This window comes from Acanthochromis polyacanthus, chromosome 21 (assembly GCF_021347895.1).
Source record: "Acanthochromis polyacanthus isolate Apoly-LR-REF ecotype Palm Island chromosome 21, KAUST_Apoly_ChrSc, whole genome shotgun sequence".
NCBI lineage: Eukaryota > Metazoa > Chordata > Actinopteri > Pomacentridae > Acanthochromis > Acanthochromis polyacanthus.
Genome location: NC_067133.1, coordinates 18,857,950 through 18,879,082, shown reverse-complemented (window position 1 = coordinate 18,879,082; position 21,133 = coordinate 18,857,950). Strand labels below are relative to the sequence as shown.

Here is a 21,133-nt window from a genome sequence, read left to right as displayed (position 1 = left end):
TCTTGTGCCTGTCCTTCACATTGACTTCAGATTTTTTTCACCTGTGTGATGAAATCATTGCAACAACTTTCAAACATATCTCATGGTTGTCCATAATGATTTAAAATCATAATGGAGATATCAGCTTTTTAAACCATCTCTGATGTACTCTCCTAATGTCATTGCTTTGATAGGAATACTCAGATTTCCTTCAGAGAGGTCACCTTTCCCCTATGCACTATACAGAAACTTTATTTTTCCATATTTTAAGGATCATTTCTTTCCGTATTGTGAGTAAGTCATCATCACTTTATTATTCATGCTGTTTTCTTGTATTATTTCCATCCCAAGTTGGAGTTGAAATGCTTCCGCTACAGAGAAAAAATACTGTGTATCCTGCTGTTAAATGTATCTCAACCAGGGCATAAGCTCTTGCACCATAGAATTACATTGTGGGGCATTAGAATGCAAACATGAACTTTAAGTAAAGTGTTAGGTTAAAAGGGAAAACTCGTACACCTACCAGTGGAAAAAGATCATCCCTCGCCATGCTGAGGATTATGTTTTCATCTGGGATTACCGATGGTGATATTAAGAGCGGGGCACTGGCTAGGGTCTTAATGGCAGTGGGTTAATGCTCATAAACTATTTAAAACCCTTCCTCCTTGTCATATCCAGTTCACATTTGGAGTGGCATCAATCAGGATCATCATTACCGTCACATAAACGGTTCCACTGAAGAAGTGTTGAATGGAATCTTCTCCAATTAAAGGAAGTACTTTTGTGTAACGCTGTTTTGTAATTTTTGTCATTTTCAGTGAGGGACTATTTGGCTTTTTTGTAGAATTTTAAATGATGGCATCTGCTGGAGAGGACCCAAACTCAGAGGCTACTGACATCGAGCGGGTAGGACGTTTGTAGCTTGACACTGGTATTAAGTTCTGCTATTTGGTTCTAACTGTATAGTATTAAAAGTTGTGTATTTTTTGTTATTTTATACAGAATTATATCATAATTCTTCACAGTGTTCAAGTGAAGTAAATATGTTATTGTATTAATGCTTCTCCATGGCAGGTGAATTATTTCATTTTTTCATGATGTAATATAGCAAAAAGGATTTTATTTATATGAGTAACACATTTTCCTGTTAAGATTTACATCTGAAAATGAGCCAGAATAATTTAGGAAAACCGATTCAAACTATAAAATGCAAGTTGTTATAGTTCTTATTGTTTGCTCATCCTTTTATCAAATGTTCCACAGGAATCCCCAGAACAAGAGCAAATTCTGAGCATACTGAATTACTCACAGCGTGGACGAATGGATGAACAGCGCTGCGTTTTGAAACCTGTCAATACTACACAACACCTTGATGTAAAGGCATCATTGCCTCCATTTAACTACCAGGTACTAGACTAGAGATTGTAAAGGGCTGAGGGCAAAGTGGTGTGACGAGCAAATGACTGAATTCTGCTCCAAAATGCGACTTGTTTTCTCAGGATCCTGGAAGTACCAACCATCACGGCTCGGCGCCTCAGATCTCTGTGATTGAGAGTACACCAGATAGAGACAGGAAGCTTTATTTGGCAGGAAACCAGTTGGAAGTTCCTTCTCGGCGTGACCGCTCCAATTCCATAAAGGTCTGCTCTGTCCAACCGTGACATTTTGGTGGCTGTGACTGTTACAGATTTCCTCTGCTGACTTGATTGATATTGTGTTGCTAAATGCTGTTCTTCCTCATTTATCCAAAAAAGTCAGAATCAGCTGAAGAACAACAGAAGTTCATGAATATGATCAGCCATGGCCAGCGTGGACGGATGGATGACCAGCGCTGCACCCTGGACCCGAGCAGAAGCGCCCCTTGCTCACCGAAACACACTGATATAAACACAGGTGAATAATGACGCATCCACACAGAGACAAGTAGTATAGTTCATACAGAGTATTTAGCTGTTATCTATTAATCTTTATATTGTATGAATGTGTAAATTGGTATTATTGTGCACTGTCTGAAAAGGTGGACCAGTTCTAGAGTTGTTTCTTGAAACTTTTATGCTAATAAATCTGACTGAATTGAATTAATTGAATTTCCTTTTCATCTTCAAATTTCCTATTTCCTATTTCTTTCTGACAGATCCAGGTGCAAAGGAGGGTTTTTTTTAATAGTACATTGTATTGCTCAACTGTTTTAGTTATGTGTTTTGTTTATTTTTTTTGGTTTCAGATCCTGATACGTTCTTCAACCTCTTGGCAAACACTCAGAGCCAACGGCTTGACGACCAGCGAGTGTCTCTTCCAACATTACCAGGATTAAATAAAGACAATAGCACTTCCCCTGGAGAGTCAAGCTACCTATGTTACATGGTTTCCAAAGTGCAAGTTAGTACTTTCTTTTTCCAAAGAAGAAAATGCTCCGATCAATTGGTGTTAAGATACCAAAAATACTGTCGAGACTCTGACTCAAGCTTGAAATGTTATTCTAAAATAATCTTAGAATGTTCGCAAAATATTACAGAAAATATATAATTGATAGAATTCCAGAAAAAGTTAAACAACAATACATTTACAGCAAGTAGTTTCACTATTTCCTTTGCTTTATTCATCGCTTTAAGATTAATTTCATGGAAATGGCAGTTTTTCACAGATTTTAAGGGCTGGGATATGTCATGTTAAAAATGAGTCCAGCTGACAGTGTATCATTCTAGAGCCAAGAATGTTAAAAAGACATTCTTGTTTCGTAAAACCTGAAAGAAATGTGCCTATAGATTAAACATGCTGGCCTAATGTGTTTTCAGGGTTCCAGAATGGACGACCAGCGGTGTTCACTACCTCTAATCCGAACTCCTAAGACCCCAAAAAAGGATATTTCTACATCTGGTATAGACCTTTCAGCCAACTCAGACGTAGAACAACCGAAGAATAAAGAGAACACATCTCTGAAAAAAGTGGGTGTTCATGTCATTGCCAGCATTTTTAATCCCAGAGGGTAAACTGTATTAAAAAAAACATCCCCATTTATAACAAAAAGCATGTTCCTATTTCCTTTTGATGGAAAAATTTTGTTTCTAATTATTTATTCATAAACCTCAATATATGCTGTTCTCTTCTAGGTCTTGAGTTCAGCTGACCAAGACGAATTTTTGACCATAATGAGTAAAACCCAGCGAGGCCGAATGGATGAACAGCGATGTGTCTTAAATGTTACTCCCCAGTCCACACCTAAACACCAGTCCAGTCAAAGCACAGTGTCCCAAGGTTAGAATAAAGCGGTTTCTTTGCATCTGCAATGTTTTTTTTCAATGATGATAGTTGAGTATATATTTGATCATAAAGCTAATGTTTCAATTTTCCACCATTCCAGGCCCGGATTCAGAAAGGTTTTTTAGCTTGCTGGCTAACTCTCAGAGCCGACGGCTTGATGACCAACGAGTTTCTCTTCCTACATTACCAGGGATAAAGAACGGAGGTACCACATCAACTGCTGCTGACAAGGATGCAAACTACTTGTGTTACATGGTTTCCAAAGTCCAGGTTGGCCCCATACATGCTCTGTCCATTTCATCATTGTCAAAAGTGCTGTTGACAGTTGTTGTTATTTTGTTCTACAATGTGTTCACATATATTTATGTTTAAGAATACATCAACCTGCTTTCATTAAATATTACAGCAGTTAATTCTTTTTTTCTCCTACAGGGCTCAAGGATGGATGAACAGAGATGTTCTGCGTCACATATTTTCCAGAATATGGGAACCTCTTCAGCTCAGCAAAAAGACCACAGTTCAGACACATTTGGTGAACCTCCCCAGAGGTCTGCTTCTTTTAACGTTGCCAGAGACAACCAGCCTCCTCAGGTCAGATGTCATGCTGCCCATTACTCAGTTTATAGTTTTATCAATACTTTTCCTGTCCTGAAATTCATACATTTTTTTAGGAAACCATTAAAACCGTATCAGTGATGGACAGAGAGGCTTGTCCTCTACAGTGTTTTAAAGGCAAAATGTGGTCGTTGCTAGGCTGTTTGTGACTGGTGATCCCACTTAACATTGATTTGATTTCTTTAAATCATTTTAGGAGCCGACTGCGGCTGATCAGGAGCAATTCCTGAAAATTATGAGTCATGCACAACGTGGACGTATGGAAGAGCAACGCTGCTCTTTACAACCCAGTAGAAGTACACCTGCCACGCCCACACACAATGGAAGTGCTTTAAGAAATGAAACCACAGGTCAGAAAGCCACAAAGGACACATAAGGTCAAGTGAGTGTTTTATTTCTCTGAGTTGACAGAAATAACTCATGACTGTCTGTAACAGGTGCAGATGCTGATGCGTTCTTCAAAGCCATCGCCTCCAGTCAGGCACGACGGCTTGACGATCAGCGTGTTGCACTTCCTGGCTTGCCTGGGATAGGTGGAAATTCTGAAGGAAATAGAAATAGTCCAAATAGAAAGGCTGAAACCCCAGTAAGTTACTCAACATCTAAGTCACTGATTACGTGAACATCAAGTATACTGACAAATGTTGCTAAATGTTTTTTAGTGTCATTTCTATGTTGCACTTCTACAAAGTGAATCCACTCAAGACAGTGGAACTCAAGAAGAAAACATGGCAGAAACATCATGCTTGGACCCCAGCTTTCTCCTATAGTATGCTGATTAGATTGAGCACTTTTATGGTTCCAAATGTAGATACAATTTTCTGTTCTTGAGCCAGAGAATATTAATGCCATCAATATTTTATTTAAAGAGAAAATACAATTGAGGAAAACATAATCAAACAGCTCTTGTGATGAAATGCTCAACAGCTCAACAACCTTGTTTGGATGTTTCTTCTATAAGGCCTCTCCACCTCATATCACAGTGGCTGAGTGTACACCAACAACATCAAGGAAAAACTGTTCCAGCCCAGAATCTGACTCCACCAGGACCATACCCAAATCTGCTTCATTCACCCCTGAGACGGAATATGAAAAGTTAAATTCTTCAGCACAGGTAAGTTGTTCACCTTTAATGGAACTGTGGTTTAATTTTATTAGAGCTGTACTGTGAGGAAAAGAAACAATATAATATATAAAATACAATCATTGTTTCCTCAATTATAGGTTTTAGTTACAGGGGAATGTGAGGTTCTTTCTCTGAACCCCATGTATGAGTTTCATCTAGAAGGCAGCCATCTTGCCTTCTTCTGCCTTAAAGCTGCAGGAAACAAAAATCTGAAAAATGCCAATCCTTCCCCTCTTGCATATCAAATACCCTGCTCTTTCAAGTCCTCCATCTTATCCATTGCACCACCACAACCTGCACTCACTGTGGACTTGGTTGCTTTTTATACTGGCTTACCTGCTCTAGGTGAAAGGTAGTGTCTACAGATACGGACCCGTAGCATGTGCCCTACGGATACGGCACTTTCCATTTGCCAGACAGATACGGACCCGTACGCGAGTCTCGCGAGTCAAGAAGCTGCTAACCACTGCAAACTGTTGAAAGGTAAGCAAAGGTTAGGGTTAGGGTTAGTGTTAGGGTCAGGTTTAGGGTCCGTACCTGTAGTACCGATGCTACGGGTCCGTACCTCTAGCGTCTACCGGGAGTCACGTGACCAGATCTCGTGTATCTGATTGGCAAATGGAAAGTGCCGTATCCATAGGCCACAGGGTACGGGTACGGGTCCGTATCTGTAGACACTACCTAGGTGAAAAGCCCTGTGATTGGCTAATGTCGCCCATTATGGGCTAGATCAGGGGTGTCAAACTCCGTTCCTGGAGGGCCACTATTCTGCATGTTTTAGATGTTTCCCTCTTCCAACACACCTCATTCAAATGATCAGATTATCATCCAGCTCTGTAGCAGCCTAATAACGATCCTGATCATCTGAATCAGGTGTGTTGGAAGAGGGAAACATCTAAAACATGCAGGATAGTGGCCCTCCAGGAACTGAGTTTGACACCCCTGGGCTAGATTGTTAAACAATGCCAAGTGGGAATGGTCTAGTTTCCTCTCAGACTACTTATGATACGCTGAAAGGTTAGTATGAGACTTTTGCCCAATGATGTCAAAAAAAAAAATACTGCCACTCTTGCTTTAAATGACTTTAACATCAAGTCTGTGACCTCATCTGTAGCTTGTTGTCCACCGCTTCAGGAGTCACTTAAAAACTGGGTGAGACATATTGCTTTTTTTTTATTTTTTTACAGGTGACACTGAGGGTGTCAATGAGCTTTACACCACAAATGGTAAGCTGTGCCACAACATTTTGAGCTAATTGTGCAAATTTATTAGAAAAGAGTTGACGCCAGCACTTATTTGACTCTCGTATCTGTTAAAGGTGCCGAAATATGCCCATCAGCCACTTCCATACCCAGAAGTCTTCTTAACTCTTGGAGCCCCAGGAGAAAACCTTGTGATCCCTCTGAGCCCAGTGCCTGGCAGACAGCTGTCCTTTGACCTAAACCTTGTCCCAAGAGAAGATGTGAATTCCAGGCAGTGCTCTCCAAGCCATGCAAGTCCCAGGAAGACCCACTCAAGTCAATCATCTCCCAACAAAAAAAAAAAGATAAGAAAAACAGTGGCAACAAACATTAGTCAAGTATGCCGCATTGTGAATGATATATTGAAGAAAATAATTGATTAATGTGAGATTGTTGGTAACTGGCTAGGAAAATAGAGGACTGAACTTTTAAAAATTATATTAAAATAAAATTACATTGGTAGTTTTCATATACTCAGTAATTAGAAGTTCTTGCTAGAGTAGAACAAAAGATTATTCTGTTTTTATTGGGTTTTTGTTGAGGATTTTTTCCTTTGCTAGTTAAACGTTTCATATCATTGTCTGTTACGTTCTGACCTCAGTGTTGTGGGTGATAACTCATTGCTTTGCTTTTTCAAATGTAAACGCATTGCATAAAGTAAAAGGTGAAACCGTTTTAGCTGCTTCTCCAAAGACAGCAATTGTTGTTTATCTGGAATTGAACCCACAAGTCTGGCAAATGCGTGAAACCGTGGCAAAAAAAAAATACACCACAAACTGACTATGGCTAGTGATAGAAAATATTTGATCACAATTACATGTGCAGTATTCACACTAATGATTCTAACAGTTTCATGTATTGTTGTCAAAGATAACTTGCTTGTACAAGGTTGAACATGAATGCAAGTTAAGAGAAAGCATAACACTTCAGAAATGTATAGCATTTATTTAAGATTTACAGAAGAAAATATTCAAGGGCTCATATTGTATGAGCTCTTAATTGCCTCCACTGGATCTTGTGTCTTATTCAGCAGAGTCACTTCCCTGAAAGTAAGAGAAAACAAGTGTACATTGAGTTAGTGTTTGTAGAGATTTATTGTAGGAATACAATTGCATGCAGTATGTACCGATGACAAAGGAAAGCAATCTGTCATGCAATGATAATACTTGAGTTAAAGTTTGGGGAATATTGCTCTGTCGCTGGGCGTTTATTTCAGAAATCATTAAGGGTATTGTCCTTGTATATATGACATTAGAACTTATAAATCATGGCTTTTTAGAGGAAGTATGTGCATATAATTAATATATGATACTGCCAAAGAAAATAAAACGTTACCTTTCCAGCATCGCGGCTCTTGGCTCTCAGCTTATTGACCTGGGACTCAGCGATGTCAGCACGCTCCTGAGCTTCCTCCAGCTCATGCTGAACCTTTCTGAGCCTGGACATGTGGGTGTTGGCCTGCTCCTCCTGTGAAGAGATTACAGTTATACTGACCTAGTTACAGGTCTCTTAATGGTGACATTATGGATCTAGCTGTAACTGATATATATGCACTACCATTCAAATGTTTGCGGTCACTTAGAAATGTCCTTATTTTTGAAAGAAAAAATACCCTGTTATCTTCATTTTTTCAATGAAGATAACATTAAATTAATCAGAAATACAGTCCAGACATTGTTAATGTGGTAAATGACTATTCTAGCTGGAAACGGCAGATTTTTTTTTAATGGAATATCTACATAGGGGTACTGAGGAACATTTCTAGCAACCATCACTCCTGTGTCCTGATGGTACATTGTGTTAGCTAATCTTGTTGAAAGGCTAACTGATGATTAAAATTTGCCTGGGTGATCCCAAACTTTTGAACAATATTGTATACATATACACAGGGTGCCCCCAAAAAATTGACATCATGTCATCACCTAATAATTTGTTTCAAATTTGTTTGCTGTTTTTGCTAAAAAAAAACAAAAAAAAAAAAACGTGCTATTCAAAATGGCCCCCACGCTCACCTGACCTAACGCTGTGCGATTTCTTTCTGTGGGGTTTTGTGAAAGGACTGGTCTATATCCCACCACTTCCCACGTGTAGAAGAACTCAAAAACAGAATCACTGAGGCTCTGGAGAATGTTACACACGCCATGCTGCAGCGAGTGTGGCAGGACCTCGACTACCGACTTGATATTTGCCACGTCACAAGCGGCGCGTATATTGAACATTTGTAATAACTTTGGAACATTATAAAATTACCATCTCCCAGAATTTTTCATTTGAAATTTGTAGAATAAAGCATTTTACGTCCAAAATAAATCCTATTAAGTATCATTTCTCCTGACCATGTAGTCACTCCAATATGGACATCTCAAATGATGTCAATTTTTGGGGACACCCTGTGTATGTGTGTAGTTGACGTACAGCCTCTTCAGCCTGTCTCTTGTAAGCCTTGACTTTGAGCTGCAGCTTGTCCACCAGATCCTGAAGTCTGGCCACGTTCTTCTTGTCCTCCTCAGTCTGCACAGAAAAAGGACTGTTACTTAAAAGTGTTACAGCAGAATTGGGGAGTAATTATAATAGCTTTTAATAAAATTACAGCTACCTGGTAGGTCAGCTCCTTCACTCTCCTCTCATATTTGCGCACTCCTTTGACAGCATCAGCTCCACGTCTCTGCTCACCTTCAACTTCAGCTTCAAGCTCACGCACCTGAAAGATGATGATAAATAGTTTAATTTTTGTACTTGGATTTGAGTACAATGAAATCAAGCCAGGGTGGATTAGATGTACTTAGTGTTATGTTCATACAGATATATATATATTTTTTTATAGTTTATACAGAGTTCATACCCTGGACTCCAGTTTCTGGAGCTGCTTCTTGCCACCCTTCATGGCCAGGTTCTCAGCCTCATCCAGACGGTGCTGCAGGTCCTTGACTGTGACCTCCAGGTTCTTCTTCATCCTCTCCAGGTGAGCGCTGGTGTCCTGCTCCTTCTTCAGCTCCTCAGCCATCATGGCAGCCTGAAAAGAGTTCATATTTCCATGTAATTCATGTAGCGATAATGTGACATTATCACTACATGGAAACAGTCAAAAAGATAAATACATAGAAGAGCTATAGACATAATCTCACATCAGTGATAGCCTTTTTGGCTTTGTCCTCAGCATTTCTTGCTTCCTGAACAGCATCATCCACCTCACCCTGGACCTGGACAAAGTCAGCCTCCAGCTTCTTCTTGGTGTTCAGAAGGCTGGTGTTCTGAACGATTTTTTAAAAAATCATGTAATAGAAATATAAGTTTAAAAATAGTATTTGTAATGTATTTTCAAGAAAGATTTTTTTTGTGAATGAATAAAATCCAACCTGAGAGTGAAGCAGGCCGACACGCTCACTAGCATCAACCAACTCCTGCTCAGCCACTTTGCGTCCTCTCTCGGTCTGCTCCAGAGCGGCTCTCAGCTCTTCAATCTCAGCCATCATCAGACCATTCCTGCGCTCCACCATGGCAACCTGCTCCTTCATGTCTTCCTGTCCTCTGACAGCATCATCAAGGTGCAGTTGAGCATCCTGATAACAAAAAAATCCATTAATGTTAACTTCCATTATTCTCAAATTGTTTGTTTTTAATCCACCGATCACAGAAACTTACCTTGAGCTGTCCCTGGACGTTCCTCAGTTGTTTCTGGGCCTCAGCAGCCTGCCTGTTGGCATGGCTCAGCTGAATCTCCATCTCATTCAGGTCTCCTTCCATCTTCTTCTTGACTCTCAGGGCATCATTCCTGCTCCTGACCTCAGCATCAAGATTGCTCTGCATGGAGTCAATCACCCTCTGGCTGTTCCTCTTGATCTGTTCCATCTCCTCATCCTTCTCTGCCAGCTTCCTGTCCACCTCACCTTTGACCTGGTTCAGCTCAAGCTGAACACGGAGAATCTTGGATTCCTCATGTTCCAGTGTACCTGCAAGAAAAGTCAGTTAAGTACCAAAATGACAGTTCGGTCATGATGACAAAACACATTTGATATTTGTCACAATAGCAAAGCAAAGTATAAAAGGTCTTACCTCAGCTTCCTCCAGAGCAGTCTGAATTTCGGCCTTCTCACTTTCCACAGTCTTCTTGGCTTTTTCCAGCTCATGGATGCTCTTTCCAGTCTCACCAATTTGTTCGGTCAGATCAGAGATCTCCTCTACAGAGTTCATACAACAAAAATAACTAACCATATACTCTTTACAACTAGCAATGACTAATTATTTGCTTTTCATGCCAGTAACAATGCACATACGTTGCAGGTTCTTGTTCTCCCTCTTCATGGTCTCCAAGTGATCCAGAGCCTCCTCATAGGAGTTCTTCATCTTGAACAACTCAGTGCTGAGAGAACGAGCCTCCTTCTGGGCTCCCTCCAGTTCTGCCTGGCCCTCCTCATACTTCTGCTTCCATTCTGCCAGGACCTAGAAACACAAAGAAGTAAAAATAGTTTGTCTGGGATTGGTGAAGTCTTGTGTTGAACCTGGTTTTGCTTTCTAATGCAATCACGGACCTTATCAAAGTTCCTCTGCTTCTTGTCAAGGTTGGCAGCCAGAGCGTTTGCTCTCTCCACATCAATCATGAGGTCCTCCACCTCACCCTGCAGCCTCTGCTTGGTCTTCTCCAAAGAGGCACATTTGGAGTTTACAGCCTCAATGGATTCCTCGGCCTCCTGCAGGCGCTGGGCAAGCTTTTTCCTGTGGTGAACAAAGAGTCATCTTTTCTTACATGGACATACTTTCACAAAACAAACAGATTAACCAGGTGATTTATCCGATATGGAAAGGCAAGGGGTTTTATTTACTTGGCCTCCTCCAGCTCCTCAGTGCGCTGGATAGCATCAGTCTCATATTTGCTTCTCCACTGAGCCACCTCGCTGTTGGCCTTGGACATTCCTCTCTGCAGCTCAGCCTTGGCCTCCTGCTCCTCCTCAAACTGCTCTCTGAGCAGATCACAGTCATGGCGAGCTGACTGAACAGCGTGGGCCAGGGCATTCTTGGCCTATAAATTTATTATAAGAAGCATTAACCAATTAATTAGCTCTGTTAAAATATTTTCGTACATACACAAAACACATAACATCTTTTCTTCAGATACTTAATTTCCAAATGAAAGAGTTGTTTAACCTTGTTAACAAAGAAACAAAATTTGACGTTTCCATTGCTGCCTGACTCATTGCTTTGAATCATTGGTAGAGCCATGCTTCATCCACGTATTATGAAAAACAATCATGGTGGAAACATCATGTATACACGTCACTAAACTTGATTAATAGACACCCAAATACATGCAATATAAGGATATTGCAATATAAAGCAGGTTATACAAATATGAAGTCTGGTACCTTCACTTCTTCCTCAATGTGTCTCTTGAGCTCTTCAATTTGTTGAGTGTAAGCCTGTTTGCCTCTGGTGAGCTGGGAAACAAGCGCTTCCTTCTCTTCAAGCTGGCGAGTAAACTCACCTGAAAGTGAGAAAAACATAAGAGTAAGATATATGTGGCTTCTTTCAGAGCTAAAAATAAAATGAAAGGTGTTTTACAATTAAAGTAAAACAATTTGAATTAACTGGATAACATATATGGAAATGTGAATTTTCTTTAAATGGGACCATATGAAATACATTAGTACAGATAGTAAGCAGCTAAACCATCTTAAGATATCAATAAACTGAACCTAAACTTCTCCTAATTAATATAGTAGTATACATTTTGCACATTTGAATACGCACCATTCTCTGTCTGAAGTCTTGCTCTCTGTGCACTCATGTCATTCAGCTGGCGAACGTTCTCATCATTTTTGGATTTGATTTCATTCAACTGGTCTTCAAGAGTGCGGCACATTTTTCTCCAGATTGGCCTGTAATTGGGACGCAATTAATACAACTCAAGTCCGGTGAACATGTAACTTACTGATCAGTATTTCTAGTTATTCTCCACTTTAAATGATGATGATTGTTGAAAAAATCTCATTGTCATTTCCTCTGAAGAATATTGAATACCTTTGCTTTGGCAACTGCCTCCATGTTGCTGGAGAGATCATCAATCTCCATCTTGTACTCGCTCTTCTCCTTCTCCAGCTTCTGCTTGACACGCTGGAGGTTGTCGATCTGCTCTCCCAGCTCTGCCACGCTGTCAGCCTGCTTCTTGCGGAGAGCTGCTGCAGTAGCTTCATGCTGCAAGGGTGGCTTCTTCAAGGTCACGACGCAGCTTCTGGAACCCCGCCTCACGCTTCTTGTTCATCTCAATCTGAGCAGCTGTTGCTCCACCAGCCTCCTCAAGCCTCTCGCTGAATCTCCTCCAAGTTCCCTGGAGAGATCAGCTCTCTGCTTCTCCACCTTAGCCCGAGCAGCCCTCTCAGCCTCAATCTCTTCCTCCAGGCTCCTCAATGCGAGCCTACAGTTGATGATGGTTCCAATCAACGGCTTTAGTGACATAAACATGTTGTTTTGGATTCTTTAAGCACAATGCACATGTAAATAATGATACCTGGAGTTCCTTGATCTTCTTCTGAAGCTGAAGACCCAAGGGACTGTTCATCCTCATTTGCTGATGAGCTGACTGGTCCAAAGTCCTTCCTTGATGTTGAGAACAAAGAAAAGTTAGGCCTAACACGATCCCATTCTGACAGGCTTGATGCACTTCTATGTATGAATGCAGAAATGTTGATATCTTAATGTTGTCACCTACTTCTTGAGTTTCTCCTCAGATTGCTGCTTGTCATTCTCCAGATCCATTATGGATTCCTGGCCATTTCAGATCTCCCTCAAGCTTCCTCTTGGCTCTCTCAAGGTCCATGCGGAGCTTCTTCTCTTGCTCCAGTGAGCCTCAAGCTATAAAATAAAGCACTTTGTGTTTGTACAGCAGAACCAACTTAAATTTCATTGTGCTTTAATACCTTCAAGATATAAACTTACATCGTCCACTTGCTGTTCCAGCTTTGTCTTGGCCTTGGTCAGAGAGTTGACTTTGTCTTCCTCTGCCTGGAGGTCATCCAGTGTTTGCTGATGGGCCTCTTGGAGGGCTTTCTTCTCCTTGGTCAGCTTGGCAATGGCTCATCTTGAGAGGCCATCTCTTCTGTCAGGTTTTTCACCTGAAATTAAGTGTAAAGTTTAACATCCCTCTTTACCATTATGTTAAGTAAAAGAGTTTAGCATCCATCTCAGTCATTAAATTCATGTAAAGAATAAAACAGTGCGTCCATTATGTGTATATATTTCTATGCTATGTAAAACAATGTCAAAATGAAGTGAACCTTGTTTTCTGTGGCATGTTTCTCCTTCTCCACTTTAGCCAAGGTGAGCTCCAAGTCATCAATGTCCTTCTTCAGCTCAGAGCATTCATCCTCCAACTTCCTCTTCTTGGCAGTCAGCTCAGCATTGATTTCCTCTTCATCCTCCAGTCTCTCGGTTGTCTCTTTGAGTTTGGCCTCGAGCTGGATCTTGCTCTTAATGAGCCCCTCACACCTTTCCTCAGCATCAGAGAGGTTTTCACTTTCCTACAGAAAGAAAATTTGTGTGGTATTGCTATGACTGAAATATATTTAAAAATTGTTGTCAGTTTATGTGTAATTGCAGCATCAATAGTAATTCATATAGAACAGCAAAAAAGGATAGTAAACATCTAACTGTAAAAGATCACACAGATATACAGTTATTTTTTCAGCCAAGTGAACATCACATAAATTTTCCATGCCACTTACTGCAGCCACTTGAAGTTGCAGGTCATTCTTCTCCTGCAGGAGGGAAACCATCTTCTCCTCCAGCTCTTTCTTCTTGGCTAAAGCGTTAGATAGATCTGTCTGCATCTTCCCATAGTTCTCCTTCATCTGCTGCAACTCCTTCTCAGTCTCAGCACTCTTCAGAAGAGGCTTGATCTTGAAGTACAGATGCATCCATGGCCAGTTCTTCACATTCATGAATGAACGGATGTTGTACTGGATGGAGAAGATTGCATCTCTACAAACGTAAAACTAATTAGTGTTTATATATTGATTTGTTTAACATCACATTCTAATTTTGCACTGACAGTTTTGTATCAACTGTATTGCAGTCCTACCTCCTCTCCATCATCTTTACAAACTCTTTCCTCATTTGGTATCCTCTGCAGAGAGCCTGAGTCATGGTTACAAGGGTAGCTAGTTTCTCATCTCTCATCTCCTCAAGGGTACCCAGCAGACCAGCTTTGAAGAACACCTATGGTGTCAGATCAGCAGACTCATATGTCTGTATACATAGATACAACTGGATATACTCTAATTATAACCAAATTCAATACTGTTAGTATAAGATATGTACCTTAGTGTGTCCAAACTTGTACTGAGTGTGGTCCACATCAATGGAGCCCAACAGCTTCTCTGAAGCTTTCTTGTTGTCAATGAACTGTCCCTCAGGGATGACACTGGCATTCAATACTTTGTATCTGCAAGGTAGATTTTAGTACTTCATATTATACATGCGAAACAATATGGTGGTTCCACTGACATCACTGTTTTTCCAGACAACTATAGCTTGTTTTTTAAAACTGAAAATGTTGTTTACCTCTGCTTGAAGTCACCGTAGAGGATTCTGCTGGGGAAGCCCTTTCTGCAGATTCTGATGCCCTCCAGCACACCATTACACCTCAACTGGTGGATGACCAAGAAGTTCTCCATAAGACCTGAGAGACGGAAATTCATTGTTTAAAGTACAGTATTCCTTTGTAATGTCAAGTTTGATTCAAATAGTAATACTGTGGCCTCCTCACCTGGGGTCTTTGATTCATTGGGAATCAAGCAACGGACAAAGTGAGGATGTGTGCTCCTCAAGTTGGTCATCAGTTTGCCCAAGTTCTCCTGTGGATCGGTATCATGAGATAATAGATTAGGATGACTTCAATATGAGATTTTCAATTGTTTTTCCAAAAATATGAAACTATACATACTCTGAAAAGAGCGGACACAGTCTGGAAGGAACCACCCTTCTTCTTACCACCACCCTTCTTGCCACCACCAGCCTCTGTTTGCCAAAACATTGAAAATTAGAAACATTGCCACAGAGCAGTAATCAACTCATTACTGGTCCTGAACCCTGTGTAACAGATGCAGTTATTATCTGTAACTTATGGTACCTCTCTGCACTTACTAATTAGATCTCTATGGATTACACACTAGCTCAACCAATTTGCTCCATATGTTGTACCAAGAATAGAAAATGACATTGTTCAGAATATATTAAAAAAATTCAAATCAATCCACTTGGTATGTCAATCATACAATAGCTCTAATAGGATGATGTACAACATCCTTATCACTCTATTCCCTCTTATTTCTTACCTTCAGCTGAGGCATGGGATGCATACAGGAAGGCCAGCAGTTTGTTTGCAGACTTCTGGTACAGCTGAACAACTGAGTCGTTCAGTGGGTCCTTGTTCTTGTCCAGCCAGCCAGTGATGTTATAGTCCACTGTACCAGCATAGTGAACCAGGGAGAAGTGAGCCTCAGCCTTGCCCTTTCCAGGCTTTGGCTTCTCAAAGGCCTTGGTCTTGCCAAGATGCTGATCATGCAGCTTGTTCTTGAAAGAAGTGTCTGTTGCCTTGGGAACATGCACTCCTCTTCAAGGATGGAGAAGATGCCCATTGGCTGAGAAGAATTTACATTTCATGGTAAAATTTTAGCAGCACAAGCAACCATTTCAGCATCAATAAAGAAACATTTGGTTACGTACCTTCTCAATAAGCTCAATGCAGGCAGCCAAGTCCATACCGAAGTCAATGAACTCCCATTCGATACCTTCTTTCTTGTACTCCTCTTGCTCCAGAACAAACATGTGGTGGTTGAAGAACTGTTGCAGTTTCTCATTGGTGAAGTTGATGCAGAGTTGCTCCAAGCTGTTGAACTGTAATTATAGAAATATGTCTACTATCATGGCAAAATAATATTGATCTTTAAAACTGCTTGAATATTTTTTGAATTTCTTACATCAAAGATCTCAAATCCAGCGATGTCCAACACTCCAATGAAGAACTGTCGTGGCTGCTTTGTGTCCAGCATCTCATTGATACGGATGACCATCCACAAGAACATTTTCTCATAGACGGACTTGCACAGAGCGCTGACAGCATTGTTGACCTAAAAAGAAAGATTTTAGAGATATTTTTATCCACCTGGAAAGTGCTCTAAAATCTTAGATATTATTCAGATTTCACAAGGTGAAGCAGTTTTTTTTTCATTACCTGTGGGACGGTCTGACCTTTGGTGACCATCTCATTGCCAACCTTGACTCTTGGGTAGCACAGAGCTTTCAGCATATCAGCTGAGTTCAGGCCCATGAGATAGGCGATTTTATCAGCCACTGATTAAAACAGCAAAAAATTTTTAGATTTAATAAAGCTATCTCAACAATATGACACAAGATACACGATAAATAAAATTGCCATTCACAAGATTAATGAAGAAGTATATCATATTTTATATAGAATGCTTGTTGGCAGTAACTGGTAGTCCCTTTGCACTGCTTTTGTTTTGGCTGTCTCGCTCTTTTGGTTATTTACGGCTTGTCACTCTTTTATTTTGGTACTAATGCTTTTCAACTGTAATAGTTATTGCATGTTACTACTCACACATCTGATTGTCGATAACCAGACTGTCTTTGCTGGTGAGGTGCTGCTAGTTTGCATTAATCGCCAAGGGCGTCAGTTTGTTTTTAAAAGTGGGGGGTGGGGGGGGGGATGGAGACCACAGCCATTGTCAGATGGAAATGCACACCCTGGGTGGTGCTGGGTAATCGGGAACACCGGGGATATCCCCGGTGGGCCGCTTTATTGTTGGGCCGCTCCAGTCATAAAATAATAATGATGATAATAATAATAAAATAATAATAATAATGCTTTAAATCATGGGTCTCAAACTCGCTGGCCAACTGCGGCCAGTGGGACGATATTTTGTGGCCCTCTACTTGAGATCAAAGTTTAGCATTGGTGCGGCACGCCTGCTTTTCCCATATGCTTCCGTGTCCTTGGTAAGACAGCACTTTGAGAAAATGTCGAAGAACGGCGGCAAAATGCCACAAGCTGGGCTCGAAATCACAACCACTGCACCAAAAGCGGAGGCTCAACCTGTTGAGCTATTGGTTCATGCAAGTAGAGGGGTCTGTGGGCCGCTATAGTACTAATTCTCCCGGGCCGAAATTTTGCCCCTGCACACCTCTGGTCGGAACTTCCACTTGGCACGGCGCAAATTTAGCATCTGCATGTTTTTTTTAACCTCACGAAGGTGTGCTGCATGTCTGTGCAACTCTCGCGGAGTGCGGATGGTGCGTTCAGGAGCATCGGAATTTTCTATACTACTGAAAATAACTGGATTTACAACGGCTTACATGTGAAGAATTTGAATGTGTTGGAGACAAAATGACCCTTGACAAAAAGTGGGGGGACACATCCCCACCGTCCCCTCCTAAACTGATGCCTATGTTAATCGTTAATTCACAGCTGTAGCAGTGTTAGGTTTACAATATTGTGGCACAAATTGATGCAGAAAACCTCTGCTTTACGAGGTGACAGAATTTTTTTCACCTGCATCCTTCGGTATTATGTAAAGCAATGTGACATAATATGAGGGTATAATATAGGAATGGGCAAACTACGGCTCCCGGGCCACATACGGCCCGTTGGGCTATTCAATCCGGCCCTCGAAATAATTTTGTCAATATTAGAATTGACGAAATTACAGTAAAGACCACATTCATTTGGCCTTCCCCTGCAGTACCCGACGTTTCTGTTGTCCCCACTAGATGGCGTGCTCCGGACACAAGTGACCTTTGTTGGTTTATTTTCTCTTCTTCTACTTTTCAGCTGCATTGAGCCCTGCCATAGCAATGAGTGGATCACAGAAAAAACAAGTCGACAGTGAGTGTCGAGTGTTTTAGAAAGAGTGGAATACTAAATATTTTTTTCGCTGAAGTCCTTTCAAAGGCTGTATGTCTTCTTTGCAATGAAACCGTTGCGGTTTTTAAAGAATACAATATCAGCCGGTACCTTTCTATGAAGCATGCTAACTACGCTAGCAACCAGTTAGCGCAGGAACGGACAGTTACGGCTCAGAGGCTGGCAGCCACTTTACAGACTCAGCAAAATACATTTTTCTGCAAACTACGATTCAAGAGTCAAGCACGAAGGCAAGTTATCTGCTAGCATTCAAAATGGCAAAGGCTAGCAAGCCTTTCTCCGAAGGGGAGTTTTTGAAAGAATGCATGGTCGATACAGCAGGTCTGCTGTGTCCAGAGAGCAAAAACAAATTTGAAAAAAATAGCTTATCAGCAGGACACTTACTTGCTGTGTTGAACTAATCAACGAAGACTTAGCCAGCTCACTGAACGAAAAAGCGGAGTCCTTCAAGCTATATTCATTAGCACTCAGCTTTTAATTTTTATTAGAGGGATTAATGAACATTTTGAGACAACGGAGGAATTTTTGACCATGGAATCCATGAAGGGGAAAACACAAGGAGAGGACTGTAGGTCAAAGCACACTACAGATCCCAGTTAACTGATGAACACCTCAGATCGATCCTGAGAATTGCCACAACCAAACTGACACCAGACTTTGATGCACTGGCAAAAAAGGGTGACCAACAACACTGTTCCCACTGAAACTGAATGTGAGTATCCTTTGTCAGTATTGTCTTTAACATGTAATTCATGTTAGTTTGCCCAATCTCCAACCATCTGATGCTGGTCTGGCCCGTCTGTCGAATTTCAAAAGTCAATGTGGCCCCTGAGCCAAAAAGTTTGCCCACCCCTGGTATAATATCAATAAATGTCTTATTTACCCTCAGTGCCATCAGGCTCAGCCTGCTCCTCTCGCTGCTTCTGCTTGAATTTCATGTTGCCATGATGCATCACAGCACCGGTCAGCTTGTAGATGCCTATTTTCTCTTCAGCGGTGAAGCCCAAGATGTCAATAGCAGTCTGCAATGACAATGAGACCAAATTATTAGTACTTGAAAGTTTTCTTGCAATTATATTAAGTACAGGATCCAACTAAATCATTGACTTACATCTGTTGCAATGAACTCCTCTATATCATTGATGCTTTTGACAGTGATTTCACCCTGACTGATCATTGGATAGTCATACGGATTGGTGGTGATCAGAAGAGCCTCTGGAAGAAACCAGAGGAAATGCATTAGAGGGGACATACTTTTATTCATTTTCTTTTTATTTATTTTGTTATAACATACCCAGGAGCTCAGGCTTGTGTCCAGTCATCAGCTGATAGAAGATATGGTAGCTCCTCTCAGCAGACAACTGGAAGGTGACACGGGACTTCTCCAGCAGATCTAGGTGTATTTTGACAGACAGAAAAAATAAAATAATGCAAGATATTACATTTTTACAGTACTAATATTCCCAAATGCAAGTAGATAGTAACTACAACTTACATGTTTCAATATCCGCTGAGGCTAGCTTGCCAGTAGAGCCAAAGTGGATTCTGATGAATTTACCCTAAACATTCACCAGAAAATGTCAATTTAACTCTGGATATCAATTAATATAAGACTTTATGTGAAGGTCTATAATATAAAATACTTACGAAACGAGAGGAGTTGTCATTCCTCACAGTCTTGGCATTACCATAGGCCTCCAGCAGCGGGTTGGCTGCAATGATTTGATCTTCCAGCGAGCCCTACACAGAGAATTATGATCTGTGTACAAAAACAATTAGGTGCTGGCAAAGATGCTTAGCAGTCATTCTACCTGAATCTTTCTTGAACCTGTATCAGCTTTCTTGGTTCAGCCACTGCAATTGTTGCAAAGTACTGGATGACACGCTTGGTGTTGACAGTCTTTCCAGCACCAGATTCTCCGCTGGGGATTTAAAGGAAATAAATCCTTAGCAATACAATCATGAAATCCTTCAGTAATTTTCGTGACAGGTTGTTCACTACTCACGTAATAGGATAGACTGGTTCTCACGATCTAAAATATAAGTGTACAAGCATAAGTTAAACTTATATTTGACATTCTTCTTTGTCTTTTCCACCTATATTCAGTTGTAACTTTGATCTTACCAGTGAGCATGAACTGATAGGCATTATCAGAGAGGAGAAGATGTGGGGTGGAGCCTCAATCCTCTTCTTGCCTCTGTATGCCACAACAACCTGAGCATCACACAGGAAGCCACTTGTAGGGATTCACGACGACGCAGAAGAGACCAGAGTAAGTCTGTGGTATCAAAGACAAAAACATCATCAGATTTGAATGCGCAGGCTTTACCAGATAGAAGCAAACTATATTATCAGGTTGAAAACATACGTAGATCATCCATGACGCAAAAACGCTCTTTGAGGTTATACAACACAGCAGGCTCGTTGAGGTGGCGTCATCATGGCCATGTCCTCAATTTTATCAACTTGGAGGATTCATGGGATGGATGTCATCCTCTTTTACAGTGACAGTCTGAATCATAAAACAATGAAACACAATTTCAATGATTAATTTGCTGAGATCATGCTATAGTTAATGAAATTAACGAGATAAAACAGAACTTCATTAATCTCTGAGGAATATCTTGAAAAATCTCACTCCATTTTGTTATGAGTTTGACTTAAAACATTGTTACCCTTACCTTTCCTGTAACTGTCTCAACCGTGGCTTGCCACCCTCTCTTTTGATCAGTTTACCCTTGAGGTACATGTCATCAGTATCAGTCACAAAGAAAGCTGTTTTGGCATCAAATGGAGCAGCCTGGGCCCTCAATCCTCTCTTTCTCTGGTTTCCGGAGGTAGATGGCTGCGCCCCCGTAGGCCTCCATCTCTGCGTCTGTGCTCATGATGGGCACTTTAGATGGCTGAAAAGAAAGTCATATGAGCTGAATTTCTCTTGCATTTATTATAATAACAATTAACATGTTAGTGTAGGC

The 21,133-nt window shown here is 40.9% G+C and overlaps 1 protein-coding gene and 1 pseudogene across 2 annotated transcripts; one reads left to right on the top strand and one right to left on the bottom strand.

The window, feature by feature from the left end:
* The first annotated feature begins 91 nt into the window (after nucleotides 1–91).
* Nucleotides 92–7,567, top strand: LOC110962417 (uncharacterized). 2 transcript variants are annotated; one of them, XM_022210379.2, is made up of 14 exons: nucleotides 92–885; nucleotides 1,243–1,386; nucleotides 1,479–1,619; nucleotides 1,734–1,872; nucleotides 2,204–2,358; nucleotides 2,775–2,924; nucleotides 3,090–3,234; nucleotides 3,341–3,510; nucleotides 3,673–3,831; nucleotides 4,052–4,205; nucleotides 4,293–4,441; nucleotides 4,817–4,969; nucleotides 6,169–6,207; nucleotides 6,300–7,567. In XM_022210379.2, the coding sequence occupies exons 1-14, from the start codon at nucleotides 832–834 to the stop codon at nucleotides 6,603–6,605; spliced, it is 2,058 nt and encodes a 685-aa protein (XP_022066071.2). In that variant the 5' UTR covers nucleotides 92–831; the 3' UTR covers nucleotides 6,606–7,567. The 2 variants fall into 2 exon arrangements, with proteins under 2 accessions (XP_022066071.2, XP_051797571.1); XM_051941611.1 differs by lacking the exons at nucleotides 6,169–6,207; nucleotides 6,300–7,567 and having other exon boundaries at nucleotides 4,293–4,949.
* LOC110962430 (myosin heavy chain, fast skeletal muscle-like) lies at nucleotides 7,160–21,133 on the bottom strand (annotated as a pseudogene).